This window comes from Dictyostelium discoideum (assembly GCF_000004695.1).
Source record: "Dictyostelium discoideum AX4 chromosome 1 chromosome, whole genome shotgun sequence".
NCBI classification, from domain to species: domain Eukaryota; phylum Evosea; class Eumycetozoa; order Dictyosteliales; family Dictyosteliaceae; genus Dictyostelium; species Dictyostelium discoideum.
The window spans coordinates 2,755,420-2,777,296 of NC_007087.3; the positions used below are offsets into that span (position 1 = coordinate 2,755,420).

Genomic DNA, 21,877 nt, shown 5'->3' on the forward strand with positions numbered 1-21,877 from the left:
CAATCATATTAACAAAGGCTCAAGATCTTTATGAAGAGGATGATACTGATCGTGCATTATTATTAAGTGAAAAAGCAGCTGAAATGGGTATTGAAATGGCTCAATTTAATTCTGCTTGGATGTATGATAAACGTTTAGGTTTATCATCATATTATAAATCATTAGAGGAACGAGAAGAAGAAGAACAAGAACAAAAACAAGAAGATAATAGTGATAAAGGTAGAATTGAAGATGAAATTGTAGATTTAATAATTGGTGAGGATAATACAAATAATAAAGAGGAAGAAGAAGAAGACCAACCAATTAATAAATTATTTAATAAAGACTTTTGGGATCAACAAGCATTTAGATATTATGATTATTCAGCGGAACAATTAAATCCATTAAGTAGAATAAAGATTGGTGATTTCTTTTATTATGGTATTGGAGTTGAAAAAAGTTTTGAATTAGCAGCAGAGAGTTATAAACAAGCAGCATCAGTCAGTCAACCAATGGCATTGTTTAATTTGGGTTATCTCTATCAATATGGTGAAGGTGTACCTCAAGATTTCTTTTTAGCAAAGAGATATTACGACCTATCATTAACCTATCAACCAAAAGGTTATATACCTGTATATCTATCATTGATTAGTTTATTCTTTCACTTTATTTATACTTTTATTTGTTCATTATTTGATCCATCAATTAAAATTTCCTCAACGTCACAAATTGATCCAAAAATAATTTCTCAACAAACTACAACATTAAATAGCGATAAAACAACCACCACCACCACAACAGCAGGATTTGATAATGATTTTGGTGTAGGTGGTATATTAAATAATTTTTCATTTGATAATGAACTCATTCATCAATTAGAGTCATATACAATGATATTATTTGCAATTATAATTGGTTTCCTTGTAATAAGAAGACAAAGAATCATTTTAAATCAACAAAGACATCCAATTCGTCAACAACAACCACAACAACCACAACAACCACAACAACAAGAACAACAACAACAACAACAACAACAACAATAAATACTTTGTATTATATAGTAAAAATATAAAGTATAAAATAACAATAATAATATAGTAATAATTAAATAAAAAAAAGATTAAATAATAAATTTTGTATTATAAAATAAAGATTCAAAACTCTTTTTTTTATTTTTTTTTTATTTTTTTATCTTTTATTTTTTTTATTTGTCCGAATAAAATCATACTGTTTTCCAGCCGCTCTGGAATAAATGATGATCATTATTGGTCACCACTATTGGAATAATTGTTATTTTTTTTGATTAGTTTTTTCTGTTTCAATAATTGTTATTTTTTTTAAAATAGTGAACATATGTAACAAATATTATTAAATTTTTTTTTTCTTTTTTTTTTTTTTTTTTTTTTTTTTTTTTTTTATTGATTTTATTTAATTTAATTTTTTTATTTTAAAATGGTGAATCATCACCCTCCATAATTTTTCAATTTAATTTTTTTTTTTTTTTTTTTTTTTTTTTTTTTTTTTTTTTCAAAAATAATTTTTATAAATTACATATATATATAATAATAGAGAAAGAAAGAAAACACAAGTGAAGAATGAAATTAAAAAATTTATTATTAATTTTATTATTCATATGTTGTATTGTAATTCAAATTCAATCTCAAAATACTAAAAATAATGAAAATGACGAGCATAATAATAATAATAATAATAATAATAATAATATTAATAATATAGAGAATAATGATAATAATAATAATAATAATAAAGATAATATAGTTGATAAACTTTTAGATCAAAATACACTTGATACATTATTAAAATTAGTGGAAAATGATTTAGTAAAAGATAAAGAAAATGATATCACAAATAATGATATTATTAATAATAATAATAATAATAATAATAATAATAATAATAATAATAATAATAATAATAAAAATAATAATAATGATAATATTAACAAAAATAAAAATAAAAATAAAAATAAAAATAAAAATAAAATAAAAGATGACATCGAAACATATATAGACGGTGAAGAAGATGAAGAAACAAAGAAGAATAATAATAATAAATTAAAAAATGAAAATGAAAATGAAAATAGTAATATTAATTTTAATCAATTTATGACATTTCAACAAATTGAACTCGATCCAAATGGTAACATTATAATTAATATGGTACCAAATCAACCACAAAAACAACTTATAATTAATGATGATAATAGCAATAATCTACAACAACAAGAACAACAACAACAACAACAACAACAACAAGAACAACAAGAACAAGAACAACAACAAGAACAACAACAAGAACAACAACAACAACAAATATTAAGACAAAAACAATTTCAATTAGAACAACAAATTCTAAAACAACAAATTCTAAAACAATTTGTAACAACATTTAATCAAGATGATTTTTTATTTGGAAATGATATAGAGACTACATTTGATAAGAAAACTAAATTACCAATAGCTGATTCAGAATTACCAGGTAGAGATTTAGTAATTATGGCACAAAAACATAGAGGTTATCTATTGTATGATCAAAAATCTGCTGTTAAAACACATAGATATAGTAATTCAATCATGATTTATAATTTCGATCAATCTCCAAATCGTGATATTTTCGAATTTGTTGGTGAAACACCAATTACAACTTTAAATCCAACAAAAGCTTATCAATTATTAATTGATGCTGCAAATCAAGGTAATCATCGTGCAATGAATTTATTAGGTTCAATGAATGAAGTAAGTAAATAAAATAATAAAATAAAGTAAAATGAAATATAAAAAATAGCAAATAAATGTTAACATTTTATTTAATATTTAAATTTTAGATTGGTGAAATTAATAATGGTAAAATTAATTTTACATTAGCAGAAGAATGGTATTTGAAATCAGCAGAGTATGGTAATTCAGATGCACAAAGATCATTAGGATTTTTATATGCAACTGGAAAGTTGGGATATATTGACGAGGCGAAAGCAATTTTATATTATTCATTCGCTGCAAGATCTGGTAATATTGTGGCACAGTTAATTATGGCTTATAGGTATTTACATGGTTATGGTGTTGAAAAGAGTTGTAAGAAATCATCAATACTCTATGGTAGAGTCAATGAAAAGGTTATCTCTGATTATGAGAGAAGAGGATTCGGTTACAATATTCATAGTCAAAGGTTATCAGAAGAGTATGAAAAGAAATCAACAGGTTATGCAAGTGAAGAGAATGATATATTGGAATTCTTTCGTTACTCTGCTGAAATGGGTGATGTGGCTTCGTTGATTACAATGGCAAGATTATCATTAGAGGGTAGTTTAATGAATCAAGATTTCAGATTGGCAATTGACTATTTTAAACAAGCGATTGATGAAGATGAGCTCGACCAAACTACAGCTGAGGGATACGCAGGGTTGGGTTTTATGTATGAGAAAGGTTATGGAGTGGAGCAAGATAATAAAACCGCTGTTGAATATTATACAAAGGCTGTGAATAATGGTGATAGGGAATCAAGATGGAGGTTAGCTCAACATTTTCTATTTGGTAGTGGTGGTGTTAAACAAGATACTCAAAAAGCATTGGAACTATTTGAAAGTATTTCCATTGAAATGATAGTTCAGGACGAGGAAGGAAATCAAGTGAAAATGGCACCCGTTAATGAAGCATTATGCTGGTTGGGTAAAATCTATTCCTATGGTTTGGGTGGTGTCACTATTAATCGTGTAAAAGCTTCCCATTATTTATCTCGTGCTGTTGCTGGTGGTGATGTTGAAGCACATTATCATTTCGCTACAATTCATTTGGAGAATGATGAGTCTACTTGTCCTGTGGTTGTAACTCATTTGAAAATGGTCGCTGAAAAAGGTCCTTGGTCAATGATACTCTCAAATGCTCAAGATCTTTATGATGAAGATGATACAAGTCGTGCATTATTATTAAGTGAAAAAGCAGCTGAAATGGGTATTGAAGCAGCCCAATTCAATGCAGCTTGGATGTACGACAAACGTTATGGTTTATCAGAATATTATAAATCTAATGATGAAGAAATTGAAGAAACAACCAATGGAATAGATAACAATAATAATAATAATAATAATAATAATAATAATAATAATAATAATAATGATAAAAATTCAATTTATATTAATAATTTATTTAATGATGAATTTTTTATTCAACAAGCTTTAAGATTATTTTATTACTCTGCAGAACAACAAAATGCATTATCTCATATTAAAATTGGTGATTATTTTTATTATGGAGTTGGTGTTGAAAAGAATTTAGAATCATCAGCTGAAAGTTATCAAATCGCAGCAAATTTATATCATCCACAAGGTTTATTCAATTTAGGTTATCTTTATCAATGGGGTCAAGGTGTACCACAAGATTTATATTTAGCAAAACGTTATTATGATATGTCATTAACAATTAAACCTGAACATAATAAACAAGGCTATGATGGTTACTATGGTTACATTCCAGTTTATTTAAGTTTAACTGGTTTATTATTTCATTTTATTTACCTTTATTTTTTATCTTTCTTTGATTCATCAGTTCAAATTTCAAATTCATTCAATAATAATAATATGATTCATCCAATTGTTGAATCACCACCACCATCAACATCAACAACCGCTTCTTCGTCATCAAATAATGATGGTACCTCAAGTTTTTCTTCAATTGGTTCAACTTTTAATGAAATTAGATATGCATTGGATAATGAAGTAGTTCAAACTTTAGAAACTTATCTAATGGTTATATTTGCAATTGTTATTGGTTATTTAGTTGTAAGAAGACAAGGTATACTTTTAAGACAAAATAATAATAGAAGACCACTTAATCAACAACCACAACAATAATAATAGTAATAATAATTTTTTTTTTTATTTTTATAAAAAATAAATAAAAAACTGTTTAAAATAATAATCTAATGTTTCGATTTCTAATTTTCTTTCGATCTCAAAATGATAATCTGTTTGGATATTTTTTTATTTTATTTATTTATTTTCAAATCAAACATTTCACATATTTAGGTTGGTGAAAAATTAAAAATTAAATCAAATGGAAAATAGTAGTGTAAAAAATAATAAAAAATCTAATAGATTAAGTCGTATTATTTTTAATTTTTAAATTAAATGAAAAAAATAAAGTGAAAAAAAAAAAATCAATATGTTATAATTGGTTTAAAATAAAAATTTATTAATTAAAAAAATTAAGCATTGTTCATTAGAGATCAAATAAAATTTAGTAATTGATCTCTTTCTAAATCTAATATTTGATTATCATTATCATTATCATTATTGATATCATTATCATTATTATTTTCATTTTCATTTCCTTCATTTTGATTTTGATTTAGATTTTGATTATTAAAATAAAAACCTGGAATACTATGTAATATAGATAAACCTATAATGTTAACTTCTTGTTCATTTTCATCTGTTTTGTCTGTTTCTTCTGTTTCTTCATCATCATATTGATTTATTGAAGTGTTATGCAAATAACTTATGAAAAATACAGAAAGTTTTAATCTTTCCAAAGTACTTGAAGAGTTCCAACCTAAATTGATTAAAAACCAAAAACACATTTTGAATAATTATTCTGTATCTTTTAATCCAATTATTTCATAAAATATCATCATTACTCAAAAATTCATTTTTAGGTTTCTTTTTTAAAGTTAAAATTTTTAAAGGCTCTCCTGTATACCCTAAATTTAAATGATTAGAAATTAATTTTTATTATTTTTTTTTTTTCCTGTTTAAAAAAAGTGATTTATTTAATTTAGCTTTATTTCCAATAAACCTTTCAACCTTCTTTTAAAGGTATTTTATCTAATTTCTTCCTATAATTTTTAAAATCTGATGGTGATTTAAAAGGTCCTGCAGCCCACATTGTTTTCCCATTTATTAAATTAGCACCCATTTCAAATTTTACACCAGTGTCACCAAACTCCCCCCTTTCTTCTCATAAATATAATTCCACCTTTTTTTTTTTTTTTTTTTTATAAAAAAATACTTTTTTATAATTTTAATAAAAACAAAGAGAATAAATCAATTCAAAAAAAATAATGGTAAAAAATCAAAACTAAAAAAAGACAAAAGAAGCACCTGTAGAAAAACAAAGAGCAAAATAATGTAATGATATTGTATTTTTGATTTTTTTTTTTTTTTTTTGGAAACCATTTTTATTTTTGGTGGTATAAAATTAATTTTTTTTTTCCCACTTTTTTCATTTTAGCCCGCCTGATTTAATATGTGAAATGATTTTTTTGAAAAAAATAAAAAAATGTGAACAATACTATGAAATAAAAGAATATTTTTCAAAAAAAAAAGCTTTAGAATTTTAAAAAGTTCAAAATGTTGTTGTCATATGATGTTTACTTATTTTCGGTTGTTTTTTCTATTTTTAATTTCGATTTCTTTTTTTTTTTTTTAATTTATAATATTTGCAAAAAAAAAAAAAAAAATGATTAAATTTGAAAAATACCACACTATTGTATTAGTTAGTGTAATTCTTTTTTTTTTTTATTTTTAATTTTTTAAAAATTTGTTGGGTTTCAGATATTTTCATACCTCAAGATCTCGAAAAAAATGCGATCAAAAAAAAAAAAAATAAAAATAATAATAAAAATTTGATTAAATTTTAAAATCCACAACTACCAATCAAATTTTTTTTTTTTTTTTTTTTTAGATACGAAAGATTTTAGTGATTTTTTTATATATATTTAACTGCTTTATAGACAATTCCCTAACGAGATACTTTGAATATTATTTTATTTTAATTTAATTGTTTTTTTTTTTTTTTTTCTTTTTCTATAAATTGATCACTTTTTTTTTTTATTCAAATCATTAAATTATAATTCTCAGAACAAATATTTATTAAAAAAAAAAATGGTAGTTCAATTAACACTTGTAGGAGTTGCTGCTGCAGTAGGTATTGCTGCTGGTGTAGTTACTATTGGAACAACATTAGTAGACAAGATCAAAGGTTTCCTTCCAAATAATGAGGCTGATAGGAAAGAGGTTAAATACTTATCATTCAAAGATGATCAACCAACAAATGGTTTTAGATTGTAAGACATTAATATATTTTTTTTTAATAATTTTTTAAATTTTATTAATAAATTTTTTTTTTTTTTAATTTTGAATTAGGATTCTTGTAAATGAAAGTACTGGATGGAATAAAGCTGTTCGTATCTACACAAATCCAGGTGGTTCTGATTACCAAGAGGTAAAAGCTGGTGATTCAACTGGTACAGTTTGTAAAGGTAATATGCATCTTAAGTATGATACTAAAAGAGTTAATTTCCCAACAGATAAAGATTACATTACTTTGAATCTTATGAAACCAGGAGCATTTGGTATTTATTCAACAGTAGACGAAATTAGAATTTACAAAGACAAGTTTGCTGATTATGATGGTACTACCTTTGTTGTATATTGGCAAAATGATACATCTGGAGTAAGTTAATTTTTATTTTTATAATTTTGACAATTTAAAAAAAAAAAAAAAAAAATAATATAAATTTTTAATTTTAACCAACCATTTTTATTTAATAGTATTTCAATAATATAAACAATTGGGTGAGTCCAGCTGATATGTAAAAATACACATCACTCACATACCAATCATTTTATAAAAATTTTATAAGTTTGGTAAATTAATTCAATTAAAAGAAATTTATATTCGAAATATTTTAATTTTTTATTTTTTTTTATAATATTGAGTAAATATTTTTAAAATATCAAATAAAACTTTCAAAACAAATATTATTTTTTAATTTTTAAAATTATTTTTAAAAAAAGCTTTTTTTTTTTTTTTTTTTAAATGTTTTAAATAAAAAGAAATCAAAAAAAATAAAAACCATTGCCAAAAAAATCGATCAAATAAAAAAAAATCTTTTTTTTTATTTTTTTTTATTTCCGACACACAAAAAAAAAAAAAAAAGATGTTTTTTATTTTAATTAAAATCACAAAACTGATCAAATTTTATTTTATATAATTTTTTTTTTATTTTTTTTTTTGGAAATGAAAGATTTTAGTAATTTTTTTATACGTTTAACTATTTTAAAGATAATCCCTCAAATTAAAGTTTTTGTAAGTTGCCAATGAGTTACTTTAATATTATTATTATTTTTTTTTTTTTTTTTTTTTTTTTTTTTTTCATTTTATTTTATATATTCTTTTTTTTTTTTTTATTTTTTTTTTTTTAAAATGATTAAATTATAATTTTCAAAGCAAATATTTATTATAGAATGGTAGTTCAGTTGTAGGAGTTGCAGCAGTCATAGGTATTGCTGCTGGTGTAATTAGTATTGGAACAACATTAGTAGACAAGATCAAAGGCTTCCTTCCAAATAATAATATGATTTTCTTTTTTTTTTATTTTTTTTTTTTTTTTGAAAAATCATAAATATTTTTTGAAAAAAATTTTTAACAAATTAATAAATAATTATAATTTAATCAAAATGGCTTTTTTTTTTTTTTTTCTTGTTTTTTTATTTTTTTTATTTATATTCTTTCATTGAAATCCAAAAAAAAAAAAATAAAAAACATTTGCTTTTCATTGAGATAATGATCAAAATAAAAAAAAAATTGTTTTTTTTTATAACACACAAAAAAAAAAAAAAAGAATTAAAAATAAAAAAAAATCAATTTAAATAAACCAACAGGATGTTTTTTTTTTTTTATTTTTAAAATCTACAACCACCAATCAAATTTTTTTTTTTGGAAATAAAAGATTTTGGTGATTTTTTTATATAATTAACTGCTATAAAGTTAATCCTCAGAAATTAAAAGTTTTTGTAATTTGCCAATGAGATAATTTTAATTTTAATTAAATTATGTTTTTTTTTTTTTTTTTTTTTTTTTTTTTTTTTCTATAAATTGATCTTTTTTTTTTTTTTCAAATCATTAAATTATAATTTTCAAAACAAATATTTATTAAAAAAATGGTAGTTCAATTAACAGTTGTAGGAGTTGCCGCAGCCATAGGTATTGCTGCTGGTGTAGTTAGTATTGGAACAACATTAGTAGACAAGATCAAAGGTTTCCTTCCAAATAATGAGGCTGATAGAAAAGAAGTTAAATATTTATCATTCAAAGATGGTCAACCAACAAATGGTTTTAGACTGTAAGTTATCATTATTATTTTTTAATGGTTTTACAATTTTATTAATTATTTTTTATTTTTTATTTTAATTAGAATTCTTGTAAATGAAAAAACTGGTTGGAATAAAGCTGTTCGTATCTACACAAATCCAGGTGGTGCTGATTACCAAGAGGTAAAAGCTGGTGATTCAACTGGTACAGTTTGTAAAGGTAATATGCATCTTAAGTATGATACTAAAAGAGTTAATTTCCCAACAAATAAGGAATACATTACTTTGAATCTTATGAAACCAGGTGCATTGGGTATTTACTCAACAGTAGACGAAATTAGAATTTACAAAGACAAATTTGCTGACTATAATGGTACTACCTTTGTTGTATATTGGCAAAATGATACATCTGGAGTAAGTTAATTTTTAATTTTATCATATTTAATAATTATAAAAAAAAAAAAAAAAAAAACAATTGAATTTTTAATTTTAACAAATCTTTTTTAATAGTATTTCAATGATATCAAGAATTGGGTAAGTCCAGCTGATATGTAAATAATATCACAAACATTCCAATCATTTTATAAATTTTTTAAAAGATTGGTAAATCAATTCAATTAAATAAAATTTAAATTTTTTATTTTAATCTTTTTTTTTTATTTTTTATTAAAACATTAAGTAAATATTTCAAAAAATATCTTTTGAGAAATTAATTTATTTTAACATTTTTAAAAATAATTTTTATATAAACCCAAAATGTTTATTTTGATTATTTTAAAATAAATTAATAAACTAAATTCAAAAGGCATTTTTTTTTTTTTTTTTTTTTTTTTTTTTTTTTTTTTTATTTGAATGTTTTAATCAATAAATAAAATAAAAAAAATAAAAAACATTGTTAACAAAATCTTTTTGAATTGTTTTTCATTGGAGTAGCGGTCAAATAATAAAAAAAAAAATTTTTATAATTTTTTATTTTTTTTATTTTAAACACATAAAAAAAAAAAAAAAAAAAAAAAATTAAAAACAAATAAAAAAAAAAAAAAATTTGATCGGTTATTAAAGAGTAGTTTGTTATATGATATAATAAAAAAAATTAAAATTGAATTAAAATTAAAACCATTATAATTATCAAGTAATATTTTAATTTTTTTTAATTTTTTTTTTTTATGATTCTATCAAATCAAATTTGTTTTATTAATTTGATCACTATTTTATTTAATATACCAATAAAAATCTATTTTTGACAACAACAATGTTTTTAAATTTTTAAAACTTAAAATTTTTTTTTTTAATTTGTTAAATAATATTTATTATTTTTTGAGTTAGTTTTTTTTTTTTTTTTTTTTTTATTATTGTTTATATTTATTTTTTTTAATGATAATAAATATAAATATTTAATTCGTAAAATATAAATAAAAAAATAAAAAAAAAATGAAAAAATCCAATATAATAATTTTTTTAGTTTTATTTTCAAGTTTTTTAATTAAAACAATAAAATCAGATTTTATAAAAGGTTTTCTTGATTTAAGTGAAAAATCTAATGGGATAATTTTATATAAAACAAATTCAAAAGATTTTTTAATTGCAAGTTCATTCGAAGGTGAATTATTTAAAATTCAAGTTTCAACAAAATCTATAATATTAAAATCAACTTTTAATGATAAAATTAATTTATTGCCAAATGAAAAAAGTTCAGGATTTTTAGATGAAAAAAATAATTTATTTTATTTAGCTTCTACTTTATTTAATAGATCAATTCAAATTTCTATATTTTCTGCAATAGATTTAAAATTTTTAACATCAATTTTTGTAAGTTTTATTAATAATTTTTTATATATTGAATAATTATTAATTTTTTTATACTTTATAAATATAGATATATAACGAAAATATACCATTTAATGAGAATTGTTTATTTTTAGATAATGAATTAAATTTATATTTTATTTCAACAAATAGTATTTATAAATTAAAATATGATGATAGAAGTGTTAATTTAAAAATTATTCAAAATGAAATTTTACCAACAGATTGTATTATACCAAGTTCATCAGTATATAATTTAAATAGAAATTTATTATTATTAGGATGTACATCAAAATATGGTACATTGTATGAAATTAATATGAAGAATTTATCAACAATAGAATCACATATTTATTATTATGGTGAAGGAATTGACACATTATTAATTGGTCCAAAAAATAGTTTTTCATTTTTAGAAGGTACTCAAAACTATCCATATCATTTAGTATCATTTACATTTAGAGATATTGAATCAAGTGTATATAGAAATCGTGAAACTTATTTTGGTAAACCAATTAGTGCATCATCAGATAATGAAAGATTTGCTCTTTTTATTTTTTCACATGATATATTATTATTGGATTTAACTGATAGTACCGGTAATTATCCATATGATATTGATTATTTAGAAGAAGTTATTGGTTTATCAAGTGTATATAATTCAAAAGATAACACAATAACAATTTCAACAAATTCATCAAGAATTTTTTTCTATCAAATTCCAATAACCACACCACAAGATTCAATACAAGTTGAATCATTCTTTATGATAACACCATTATTAATTGTATTATTAATTTTAATAATATTTTCAATTAAATTAATTTATTCAAAATGTTGTAAAATTAGAAATGATCAAGATGAAGATGATCGCGATGAAGAAGAAACAATATTAAAAAATGAAGAAATATCAAATAAAGAAACTAATAATATAATTGAATTTTATAAAGGAGATTATAAATTAATTGAATAAATAAAAAAAACAAAAACCTATATTTATTATTATTATTATTATTATTTATATAAAAAAAAAAAAAAAAAGGAGGAGGAGGGGGTGTCTAAATAAAATTGATTGTATTATAAATTATTTTGAATCAGATTCTTTTTCTTCACTTTTTTCATTTTCAGCTTCATTATCATTTTCTTCTTGATTATTTAAATAATTTTCAGTATTCATTGCATTTAAACCTAATTCATCATTTTGTTCATAGGTACGTTCATATTCAACAATTTTTAATTGTGGATCATCATCTGGAGCGAATAAATTTTGAATATAACTATTTGAAATTGGATCATCAAGTTCAATGGTAAAAGGTTTTTTACCAGCAATGAAAGAATCCAATTGAGAGGTGATCTCTTGATATCTAGCACGATTGGCAGGATCTGAACTATCACCACGGAAGAATGGATTCTTTTCCAATTCCTCTTTAATGATTGTGATTAAACCTTCGACAGTTGTGAATTTGCCACCTAATGAACCATGGGTAACTTCAATTTCCAATTCTGGTATGATAACATTTGCAGTGTCACTCTTTAAGATATCACGTGATAAATCTTCAACTGATTCAACACGTAATGTAATGGTTTTACCTTTTTCAGAGATAGCACCACCTGGTTTGATTTCATTGGTTTTATAACCACATTCATCACAACTGAAAGCCATTAATAAAATTGATTTAAAGTATGGGATATCAGTTAAAACCATTTTACATTCACCCATTACACCACAATATGAACATTGATTTGGTAAACTATAAACTTCACGATCTGCTAAATCACCACTTGGAATTGAAACACTTGTTGTTGTAACTCTTTCATTCTTTTTTGAATCCTCTTGTTGTTGTTTTTGTTGTTCTTCATTTATTCCTAAACCTAAACTTGCATTTTGTTCAGCTGTTCTTGTATAATTTGTAACTTTTAAATTTGTATCTGCTTTTGGTGCATTTGGATTCTCAATAAAACTATTACCACTTGGATCATCAACAATAATTTTAAATGGTTCATCAACCATTAATAAATTACTTAATTTTGAAACAAATCCTAATAATTCTTCTTTACTTTCAGTCTAATAATAATAATAATAATAATAATAATAATAAAAATTATTAATTTTTAATTTTTAATTATTAATTTTAAATTAATTTTAAAAACTTACATGAATTTCTGAAGCATTTGTTAAATTTGTAATTGCTTCTTTTATAATACCTTCAATTGTATTTAATGAACCATTATTTGATGGTGGAATTTCAAAATCTAAAGATGGAATTGAAATTGTTGCTTTTTCCATTTTAACAATTTGTCTATTTAAATCAAGTTCTTTGGTTACATTTAATTCAATATGACAACCTTTGAGTTCATATGAACCACCACTTCTAACTTCACTACTTCTGAAACCACATTCTGGACAATGGAATGCAAAAACCATAATCTCTTTAAAGAATGGTACTTTAGTTAAAAGAATTCTAGTGATACCATTCTCTGCTTCACAATTAACACAATAACTTTCAATCTCTGTTACTTCATTTTCATGTGAAATATTTTTAAATTCTTCTTCTTTTTCTTCAATTTTTGTATTTTCTAATTTTTTATTAATTATCTCTTCTGACATTTTTTTATTTATATATGTATATATATATATTTATTATATATATATATATATATATAAAGGTACTAGTATATTTAACAAAAAAAAAAATAAAATAAAATTAAAAATTAAAAAAAAAAATTTCGGTTCGTTTTGTGTTTTTTCACAAAAAAAATAAAAAATAAAAATAAAATAAAAAATAAAATAAAAATAAAAAAATGAAAATTTTGAGAAAAAAAAGAGATCGATCTTAAAAAATGAAAATAAATATTAACTTATATAATTTTATTTGTTTTTTTTATTTTTTTATTTTTTTATTTACATTTATTTTTACAACACTTATTATTTAATTTTTTTTTTTTTTTTTTTTTTTAAAATAGAAAATTAAAATTGGTTTTTTTTTTTTTTTTTTTTTTTTTTTTTTTTTTTTTTTTTTTTTTTTATATTATTTACAAACTACATCCAATATTTTTATCAATAACATGATGAATTGGAGTTGATTTTTTATAATTTGGGGAACTAATAATTTTTACATTTAAATTGAGTAGAGATTGTGGTAATATTCCTTCAAAACAAAAACCAAGTGTAACTTGTTTTAAATTTGTTAAATGACTAAAGTTTGTGAGAAGTTGAGAATGTTTAATTCCAGAACTAACAGTTGAATATCTCGATGCATTATCGTGATAAATTGTCTTATGGCAACCAATTTTTAATATTTTCAAAGAAGTTGGTAAAGGTGCATCATTATTTTTACTGATAAAATAATGTTGAAAAGATAATTCCTCCAATCCCATTGGAAAAACGCCATCTTGAATTCCACAACCACCATTATTGTATTTTTTACCAAATTCAATTTTCTTTACACTATTTGGGAATGAACCTGGTGGAATTTTAGAGTTAAATTCATCATTAAATATTACATGAGTTATTCCATTTGGAATGATACTACTACTATTACCATTAATTAATAATTGACCTTTGAAATTTTGTTTAAATTTTATTATAAAACCATTTTCCAAAACAAATGAAGTAGTATCATTATTTATTTGATCAATTTTTTGATAATTTATTTCAAAATTTGAAGATAAATTATTTTGTTTTTTTTGATAATTTGTATCAAAAATTGAACATAAATTATTATGTTTTTCTAAACGAGTACTAAGTGTTTCATAAATTGGAATATTTTCTTTATAAAAATTATAAGTGTTTTCTGGTGATTGATTAATTATTGATGATGGTGGTGGTTCCATTATTTGGTTTGGTAATGTTTTTATAATTTGATTTGGTGATAGTTTTTCAGTTAAAAAATTATCTTCATAAATTGTTTCATTATTTTTCAAAAAATCAATGTTTGAAACTTCATGAACTTCTGTTTTTATTGAAGATTGTGAACTATTTAATTGTGGTTTTTCATTTTGTTGCAATTGTGTCAAATATTCATTTAATTTTGATATTGATGGTTCTTTTAATAGAGGTTGTTTTTTTTCTTGTTCTGGTTGTTCTTCTTGTTGTTGTTGTTGTTGTTGTTGTTGTTGTTGTTGTTGTTGTTGTTGTTGTTGTTGTTGTTGTTGTAGTTGTTGTAGTTGTAGTTGTTGTTGTGGCTGTAGTTGTGGTTGTGATTGTTGTGGTTGAGGTTGTGGTGGTTGAACAAACCTTGGTGAGTTTTCATTTATAATGCTATATTGTAATTTTTTAATTTTCTTATACTTTCTTTTTGTGTCTTGATCTATTTTTTTAAATTTATAATAAAAAAATGAAGATGGTATTAAAAGGCAACAAGCCATTAAAATAAAAGAAAAAGCAATTAAATCCCCACTAATTTTTGTTTATTTAAATGAATTTTAGTATTTTAGAAATTTAAAATAAAAAAAAAAAAAAAAATAAAAAAAAGACCTACTATGAAATTTGAATGGTGCTATCAAAAGATAGTGTTTCCATATTAATTAAATTTTTAAAAAATATTTCTACAAATAAATAAATAAATAAATAAATAAATAAACAAATAAATAAATAAATAAATAAATGAATAAATAAATAAATAAATAATTAATTAAATAAATAAATAAATAAATAAATAAATAAATAAATAATTAAATAATTAAATAAATAAATAAATAAATAATTAAATTGGGTAAATATGAAAAAAAAAAAAAAAACAATATTAAAAAAATAAAAAAAAAAAAAGAAACTTTAAATAAAAAAAAAAAGTTATTAAAATAATAAAAAAAAAAAAAAGTTTAATATAAAAAAAATGAAATTTTTGTAGATTGGTTTGACAATATTGGGTAATATAAAAAAAAAAAAAAAAAAAAAGGGGGTTTTGGTGTGATCTCCCACATATTGGAGAAAATTTGATTTAAAGAAAAAAAAAAATTGGATTTAAAAAAAAAAAAAAAAAAATTTTTTTTATTTTTGGACAAAAAAAAAAAAAAAAAAAAAAAGAAAATTTAAAAAAAAAAAACCTAAAAAAAAAGTATTTTTAAAACAAAAGGAAAAAAAAAAGTTATTTTTAAAAGAAATGGAAAAAAAAAAAAAAGAGTTATTTTTATTAATTTATTAAAATTTTTATATTTATTTTTATTTTAATTTTATTTATATAATACAATTTTGGTTTGCTCTTTTTTCTAAAAATCTTTTATCATCGTCAAAATATTTATAGTTGCTTTTTACAAAAATTAAATTCACAGATTTTGGAATATTTTCCAATTTTTCATTAAAACAATTTCCCATACTCAAATATTCAATATGTGTTGGAATTTTTCCAACTTTTTTTAAAATTGGTTCATAACCACCACGACCACAATATCCGAAAAATTCATCTCTTTTTGCATATTGGATATAACAACCCAATTGTAATTTTCTCACTGATAAAGGAACGGTATTTTCATCTAATTCTCTGTGGAAACTATGACCAAAACCCAATTCTTCAATTTTTGAAGGCATTGAGTATTTTGCAAAATTACAACCACCATTGGTAAAAGAATTTCCAAAATAAAGTTTTAAAAGATTTGGTGGTAATTGATCCCTTTCAATGGTTTGATTAAAATATTGACCAAATATAATTGTTTTAACAGATTTTGGAAATGAAAATGGTTGAATAATAGTATTAAATTTAAAATCAAATAAAACTTCTTGAATATCTTCTGGTATAATTCTTTCCCAATGATTATTATTTAATTCTTTTAATAATGGTGAATTAAAATTTGTAAAAATACATTTATTACCACTTATAAAACCATATTCATTATTAAAATCTTTTTTATTAATTTTAATAATTTTATTTAATTGAATTGTTGTTGATTCTGAAATTGGTAATAAATTTGAAGTAATTATATTATTATTATTAAAATTATTGTTATTATTATTATTATTTATATCAATAATTGGTTGAAATGAATTAATATTTGGTGAATATTCATTTGGTGTAGATGATGATGATGATGGTTGTGATGGTGATGAATAAAAACTATGAATATTATTTAAATTTTGTAATTGTGATGAACAACATGAGGAAGGACCAATAGAATGTTCATAAATTGGTAAAAGTTGATGTTCTTCTTCTTTTTGGAGTTCTTCATTTAAACCAATCTTTTTGATTTTAATATTAAAATGTGATTGATTTAATGATTTTGGTGTTGATGGTTCTGGAACAAAAATTGGTTCATCCAAATTTGAAACATCATCAGGAATTTGAAAATTTAATTGTTTATTATTATTAATATTTTGATTATTATTATTAATTTTATTTTCATTTCCTAATTCTTCAACTTGTTTTTCCAATTCCAAGTGTTTTTTTAAATTAATTGATTTTTGTTGTTGGTCTTGTTCTTCATGTTGTTGTTTTTGTAATTTTTTTAATTTTTTCTTTTTAATCTCAAAATTATCAAAGAAAATAATAGCTGCAAAGAATAAAATTAAAAAACATAATATATTTAATATATAAATATTATTAAAACTTATTATTAAAAAAAAAAAAAAAAAAAAAAAAAAAAAAAAAAATTAAAATTAGAACTTTTTTTTTTTTTCCTTTTAATTATTTAATTAAATTATTTTACATACATTCCAACTGGAATTTTATAAAAATTAATTTTAGTTTCTGGTTTTAATTCCATATTTTTTTTATAGATTTATAAATTTAATATATTTTTGAAATTTGTTGAAAATAAAAAAATGATTAATTGTAGATAATTACTTTCTTTTTAAATAAAAAAAAATCAACAGGTTGGTGATGATTTATTTTCTAATTTTTTTTTTTTTTATAAAATAATTTTTTTTTTATTTATTATAATGAAAATATTATTAATTTAAAAGTAAAGCCCCCCATTTTGAGATTGATTAGAGAATGTGTGGGGGTAACCACAGACACACAAACTAATAAAAGAAAACCCACACTCTTTTTTTGAACTGAGGTTTTTATTTTTTTTTTAGTTTTTTTTTTTCCTAAAAATAAAAACCAAACCTTTGATCTATTTTTTATATTTTTTTTTAAAAAAAAAAAAAAAAAAAAACATTAAAACAGTGGTCCCACACCATTGTAATTTTTTTTTGTTTTTTCTTAAAAATTATAATAATAATAAAAATAATAATATTAATCAGTAAGTAAAAAAAAAAAAACACACACACAGCAAACCAAAATAGCTTTGGTAAAAAATAAAAATAATAATGTACAAGATGTCCGAAATTTTTTAATATATATAGTTATGTGGGTATCTATTTTCTGTAAATAGATCATTTCAAAAATCAATATCTATTTTTAAACACCTTTTAAAAATAAATTCAAATGAAATTTATAATTTAAATCCCATATCACTTTTTTTTTTTTTCCTACTTGGTGGTGAAGTTAGTTTTTTTTTTATTCAAGAAAACTGTTCGAAATATTAAAATAGAGTGAAACAATTATTTATTTATTTTTTCTAAATTTTAAAGAAAAATAATAATAATTTTGATATATATATATCTTAACAATAATTAAAATAATTATTATTATATTTATGGCACAAACATGTACACTCACATTATACCTAAAAATTTCAAAATATTTAATAGATTATAATAATTGAGTTGATGAAAAAAAAAAAAAAATAAATAAATAAAAAAAAATAAAATTAAAATAAAAAAATATAATAAAAAATTTTAAAAAGTATTTTATTTTTATTAAACATATTATAAATCTTTATTGAAATCTTTAAACATTTGTTTAGTGTTGGTATTATTTTGTTGTTCTTGTTCTTGTTCTTGGTCTTCCTCTTGTTCTTGGTATTGGTCTTCCTCTTGTTCTTTCTTTTTCTTTCTTTCCATTCTTAAATATTTTTGAACAACTCTATCATGTAATAATTCTGGAAATTCTCTTAATATTCCAATTAAATCAACTTGATCATCTTCATCATCTTTTAATAATGAATTAACTTTTTCTTCATTAATATTTTTACTACTACTATTATTATCATCACTATTATCATTATTATTATCATTATTATCATTATTATTACTATTAAATAAACCAGAGAATTTTGATTTTAATTTTTCTTTTCTTTTAATTTCATTTTTAATTTTATTATAAAATAATTGTCTAAGTTCAGGACCAATATAATTTGTAATTAAATCTTGAGAAGTTTCATCTTTAATTTCACTTTGATCTTTTACGAATAAAATATCAGGTACATATTTTGATTTAACTTTTTTACCAATAATCCAACGTACTCTACTTTTAATTTTAACTAAACGATGTGAAATATCTCTATCAGTGACTTCAAAGAATAATGATCTATACTTTTTTCTTCTTTTCAATTCAATCTCTCTATGTCTTGCTGGACCAACGATATCACTAGTATCCAATAAACTTTCAATACTATATGGAATATTTGTAACTTGTTTCATTGGTGTTGCTTTTAATAACTGTTCAATTTCTTTATTCTCTTCATCATTAAATTCTTTATTACTAAAACGTTTTAATAATAATTTCTCTCTTTTTTCATCATTAATATTATTATCTTGAATATTATTATTATTATTATCATCTTGATTATTATTTATTGAAATTTCTAATTTAACTTTTTTATTTTCAGCCATATGTAAATTATTATTACCAAAATTAAATGGATCAATGATATCATTATTATTATTATTATTATTATTATTATCATTATCATCATCATCATTATCATTATTTGTTTTTGTTGTTATAACTTTTGAAATGATTTTTGAATTTGAATTATTTGATTTAATATTTGAAATTGAGATTGATTTATCACTTTTTGAATGAAAATCATAAATTAATTGTTTTGCAGAATTTGTTTCAGTATTATTTAAAATATTCTTTAAATTTGTATCTTGAATTGAATCAATTTTAATTAAATCATCATCTTTAATTAATTGATCAACTGTTTTTAAATGTCTTTTTGATTTCATTGAATTTTCATTAATGTTTGAATGATTTCTACGTTTCCAAAATATTTTAACCCATCTAAGATCACTACTCATTACAGCACCCGTTAATTCAATATCTGCTTTCGAAATGATTGGATCAATTCTATCCATACTAAGTTGATCAATTTCATTTGGATTTTGAAAATTTGTTTTATTTTTATTTTTATTTTCTTCAAAATCAAAATCAATATTAAAATTCTCAATATTATCATCATTATTTTCATCATTATTATTATTATTATCATCATTATTTTCATTATTATTAATATTTATATTATTTTCAAACATTTGAGATTCTTTTAAAACTTGTAATATTTTTGAAGCTAATCTTGATTGAACTACAGTTTGTAATGGTGAATCATCGTATTCTGTATCGACATATTTGAAACCACGTTTTGAGACGAGTTTCTCTTTTTTAGCAGATTGTAATGCATCTAGTTTTGCGAAATATTTCTTTTCATTTCTAGAGATTGGTTCATCAGGTTTAAGGAAATAACTTTCAAATTTACTTGGAATTAAAATATCATTTGAATAATAATGACCATTAACTTCTGTTATACCTTTTTTACTCAACTCTTGTCTCTTCATTTCTTCAGATTTAACTCTTTCTTCAAATGCATTTGAAAAATTTTTATCATTTATATCAATTTCTCTCCATTCACCACCATTATTATTATTATTTGTATTATTTTGACTACCCTCTGAATAATTTTTACCAGTACCTAATGATTTCTTTATAAATTCATCATCTTTTGATTTATCATTTGAGTAGAAATATTTCTCACTTATATATAATTTATTTTTATTTATTCCATTTTCGGTTTTTTTATTTTTATTTTGTGATGATGATGGTGATGTTTTATTTTCATAATCGTCATCATCATTATCTTCATCATTATCTTCATCATAAGTTTCATCATCATCATTAAAATCTTCCTCTTTTAAAAAATCATCATCTTCATTATAATCTTGATATTTATCTTTTTCATTACTACCTATAATTTCATTTGCTTCATCATCATCGAAACCAAATTCTGATTTCAATAAATCTCTTTTGTCTGAATTCTGAAATTTAGTTTTTTGATTATTATTATCATTATTACTAATATTATTATATCGGTATTCCATTAAATTTTCCATTTGTTTTTTTGAAATATGATTAACTTTAATCTTTCTATCGTAATTATCTTTTCTTTTGGTATTTCTTAATAAACTACCTCTTCCATATTTTGTTGAATAATATTTATTATTATTATTAAAATTATTAAAATTAAAATTATTATATGATTGTATTATAAAATTATTTGATATTTGATTATTTTGTTTAATTAATGAAGATGGTGTCGGAGTAGATTTTATTAATCGAAACATGATTTGGTTTTTTTAAGAAAAAAATAAAATAAAATAATAAAATAAAATAAAAAATGAAAATTAAAAAACGAAAAAAATAAAAATAAAAAAAAAATAAAAAAAAAAAAAGATATTTTTTTTTAAATTTTTTTTTTTCTTTTTCCATTACTCACACAACTCAGATTCAAACCTATTTTTTCAAAAAAAAAAAAAAAAAAAAAAAAAAAAAAAAAAAGTTTTTTTTTTTTTTTTTTCTTTTCAATTACTTTTTTTTTTTAAAACTTAATAACCCACCACCCTTTTATTTTATTTTATTTTATTTTATTTTATTTTTTTTATTTTTTTTTTACACAAAAATAAAAATAAAATAAAATAAAATAATAAAATATTTTATTTTATTTTGTATATTAATTTGTTTTTTTCATTTGTGTAAAATAGATTATTAAAAAAAAAAAAAGGAAAAAAGTAAATAAATAATAATCATTTTTTTTTTTTTTTTTATTTTTACCTTTTTCCTTTTTATCCACAAACCCCTCACAATAAAAAAAAAGTAAAAAAAAAAAAAAAATCAAAAAAAGATATAAAAACTTTTTTCTTTTTCTCTCTCTCTGTTTATACAC

At 20.9% G+C, this 21,877-nt stretch overlaps 10 protein-coding genes across 10 annotated transcripts in view; 5 read left to right on the forward strand and 5 right to left on the reverse strand.

Annotated features, from left to right (window-relative positions):
* The window catches only part of DDB_G0269430 (hypothetical protein), a gene marked incomplete at both ends in the record, with an annotated part of 2,974 nt that extends 1,949 nt beyond the window's left edge, over positions 1-1,025 (forward strand). Inside the window, one exon of the mRNA XM_640870.1 lies at positions 1-1,025. This exon is cut by the window's left edge and continues 1,042 nt beyond it. Within this exon, the coding sequence (XP_645962.1) occupies positions 1-1,025 (1,025 nt within the window).
* Positions 1,026-1,577: 552 nt separating this feature from the next.
* DDB_G0269432 (hypothetical protein) lies at positions 1,578-4,849 on the forward strand (the record flags this gene model as incomplete). The annotated part of the gene is made up of 2 exons (XM_640871.2): positions 1,578-2,738; positions 2,828-4,849. 2 exons carry the CDS (start codon positions 1,578-1,580, stop codon positions 4,847-4,849), a joined length of 3,183 nt encoding a protein of 1,060 aa, XP_645963.2.
* Positions 4,850-5,223: 374 nt separating this feature from the next.
* DDB_G0269434 (hypothetical protein) lies at positions 5,224-5,577 on the reverse strand (the record flags this gene model as incomplete). The annotated part of the gene is made up of 1 exon (XM_640872.1): positions 5,224-5,577. The coding sequence occupies one exon, from the start codon at positions 5,575-5,577 to the stop codon at positions 5,224-5,226; it is 354 nt and encodes a 117-aa protein (XP_645964.1).
* A 1,303-nt stretch (positions 5,578-6,880) lies between these two features.
* Positions 6,881-7,594, forward strand: DDB_G0269436 (hypothetical protein; the record flags this gene model as incomplete). The annotated part of the gene is made up of 3 exons (XM_640873.1): positions 6,881-7,062; positions 7,142-7,451; positions 7,550-7,594. 3 exons carry the CDS (start codon positions 6,881-6,883, stop codon positions 7,592-7,594), a joined length of 537 nt encoding a protein of 178 aa, XP_645965.1.
* Positions 7,595-8,941: 1,347 nt separating this feature from the next.
* On the forward strand, positions 8,942-9,646 carry DDB_G0270518 (hypothetical protein; the record flags this gene model as incomplete). Its single annotated transcript, XM_640874.1, has 3 exons — positions 8,942-9,123; positions 9,196-9,505; positions 9,602-9,646. 3 exons carry the CDS (start codon positions 8,942-8,944, stop codon positions 9,644-9,646), a joined length of 537 nt encoding a protein of 178 aa, XP_645966.1.
* Positions 9,647-10,522: 876 nt separating this feature from the next.
* DDB_G0270520 (hypothetical protein) lies at positions 10,523-11,870 on the forward strand (the record flags this gene model as incomplete). Its single annotated transcript, XM_640875.1, has 2 exons — positions 10,523-10,900; positions 10,968-11,870. 2 exons carry the CDS (start codon positions 10,523-10,525, stop codon positions 11,868-11,870), a joined length of 1,281 nt encoding a protein of 426 aa, XP_645967.1.
* A 111-nt stretch (positions 11,871-11,981) lies between these two features.
* Positions 11,982-13,505, reverse strand: zpr1 (ZPR1-type zinc finger-containing protein; the record flags this gene model as incomplete). Its single annotated transcript, XM_640876.1, has 2 exons — positions 11,982-12,962; positions 13,053-13,505. The coding sequence occupies 2 exons, from the start codon at positions 13,503-13,505 to the stop codon at positions 11,982-11,984; spliced, it is 1,434 nt and encodes a 477-aa protein (XP_645968.1).
* Positions 13,506-13,538: 33 nt separating this feature from the next.
* Positions 13,539-15,419, reverse strand: DDB_G0270522 (hypothetical protein; the record flags this gene model as incomplete). The annotated part of the gene is made up of 4 exons (XM_640877.1): positions 13,539-13,730; positions 13,804-13,819; positions 13,935-15,296; positions 15,379-15,419. 4 exons carry the CDS (start codon positions 15,417-15,419, stop codon positions 13,539-13,541), a joined length of 1,611 nt encoding a protein of 536 aa, XP_645969.1.
* Positions 15,420-16,073: 654 nt separating this feature from the next.
* On the reverse strand, positions 16,074-17,593 carry DDB_G0270524 (hypothetical protein; the record flags this gene model as incomplete). The annotated part of the gene is made up of 2 exons (XM_640878.1): positions 16,074-17,436; positions 17,541-17,593. 2 exons carry the CDS (start codon positions 17,591-17,593, stop codon positions 16,074-16,076), a joined length of 1,416 nt encoding a protein of 471 aa, XP_645970.1.
* A 1,051-nt stretch (positions 17,594-18,644) lies between these two features.
* On the reverse strand, positions 18,645-21,278 carry DDB_G0270868 (hypothetical protein; the record flags this gene model as incomplete). Its single annotated transcript, XM_640879.1, has 1 exon — positions 18,645-21,278. One exon carries the CDS (start codon positions 21,276-21,278, stop codon positions 18,645-18,647), a length of 2,634 nt encoding a protein of 877 aa, XP_645971.1.
* Between the last annotated feature and the right edge of the window lie 599 nt (positions 21,279-21,877).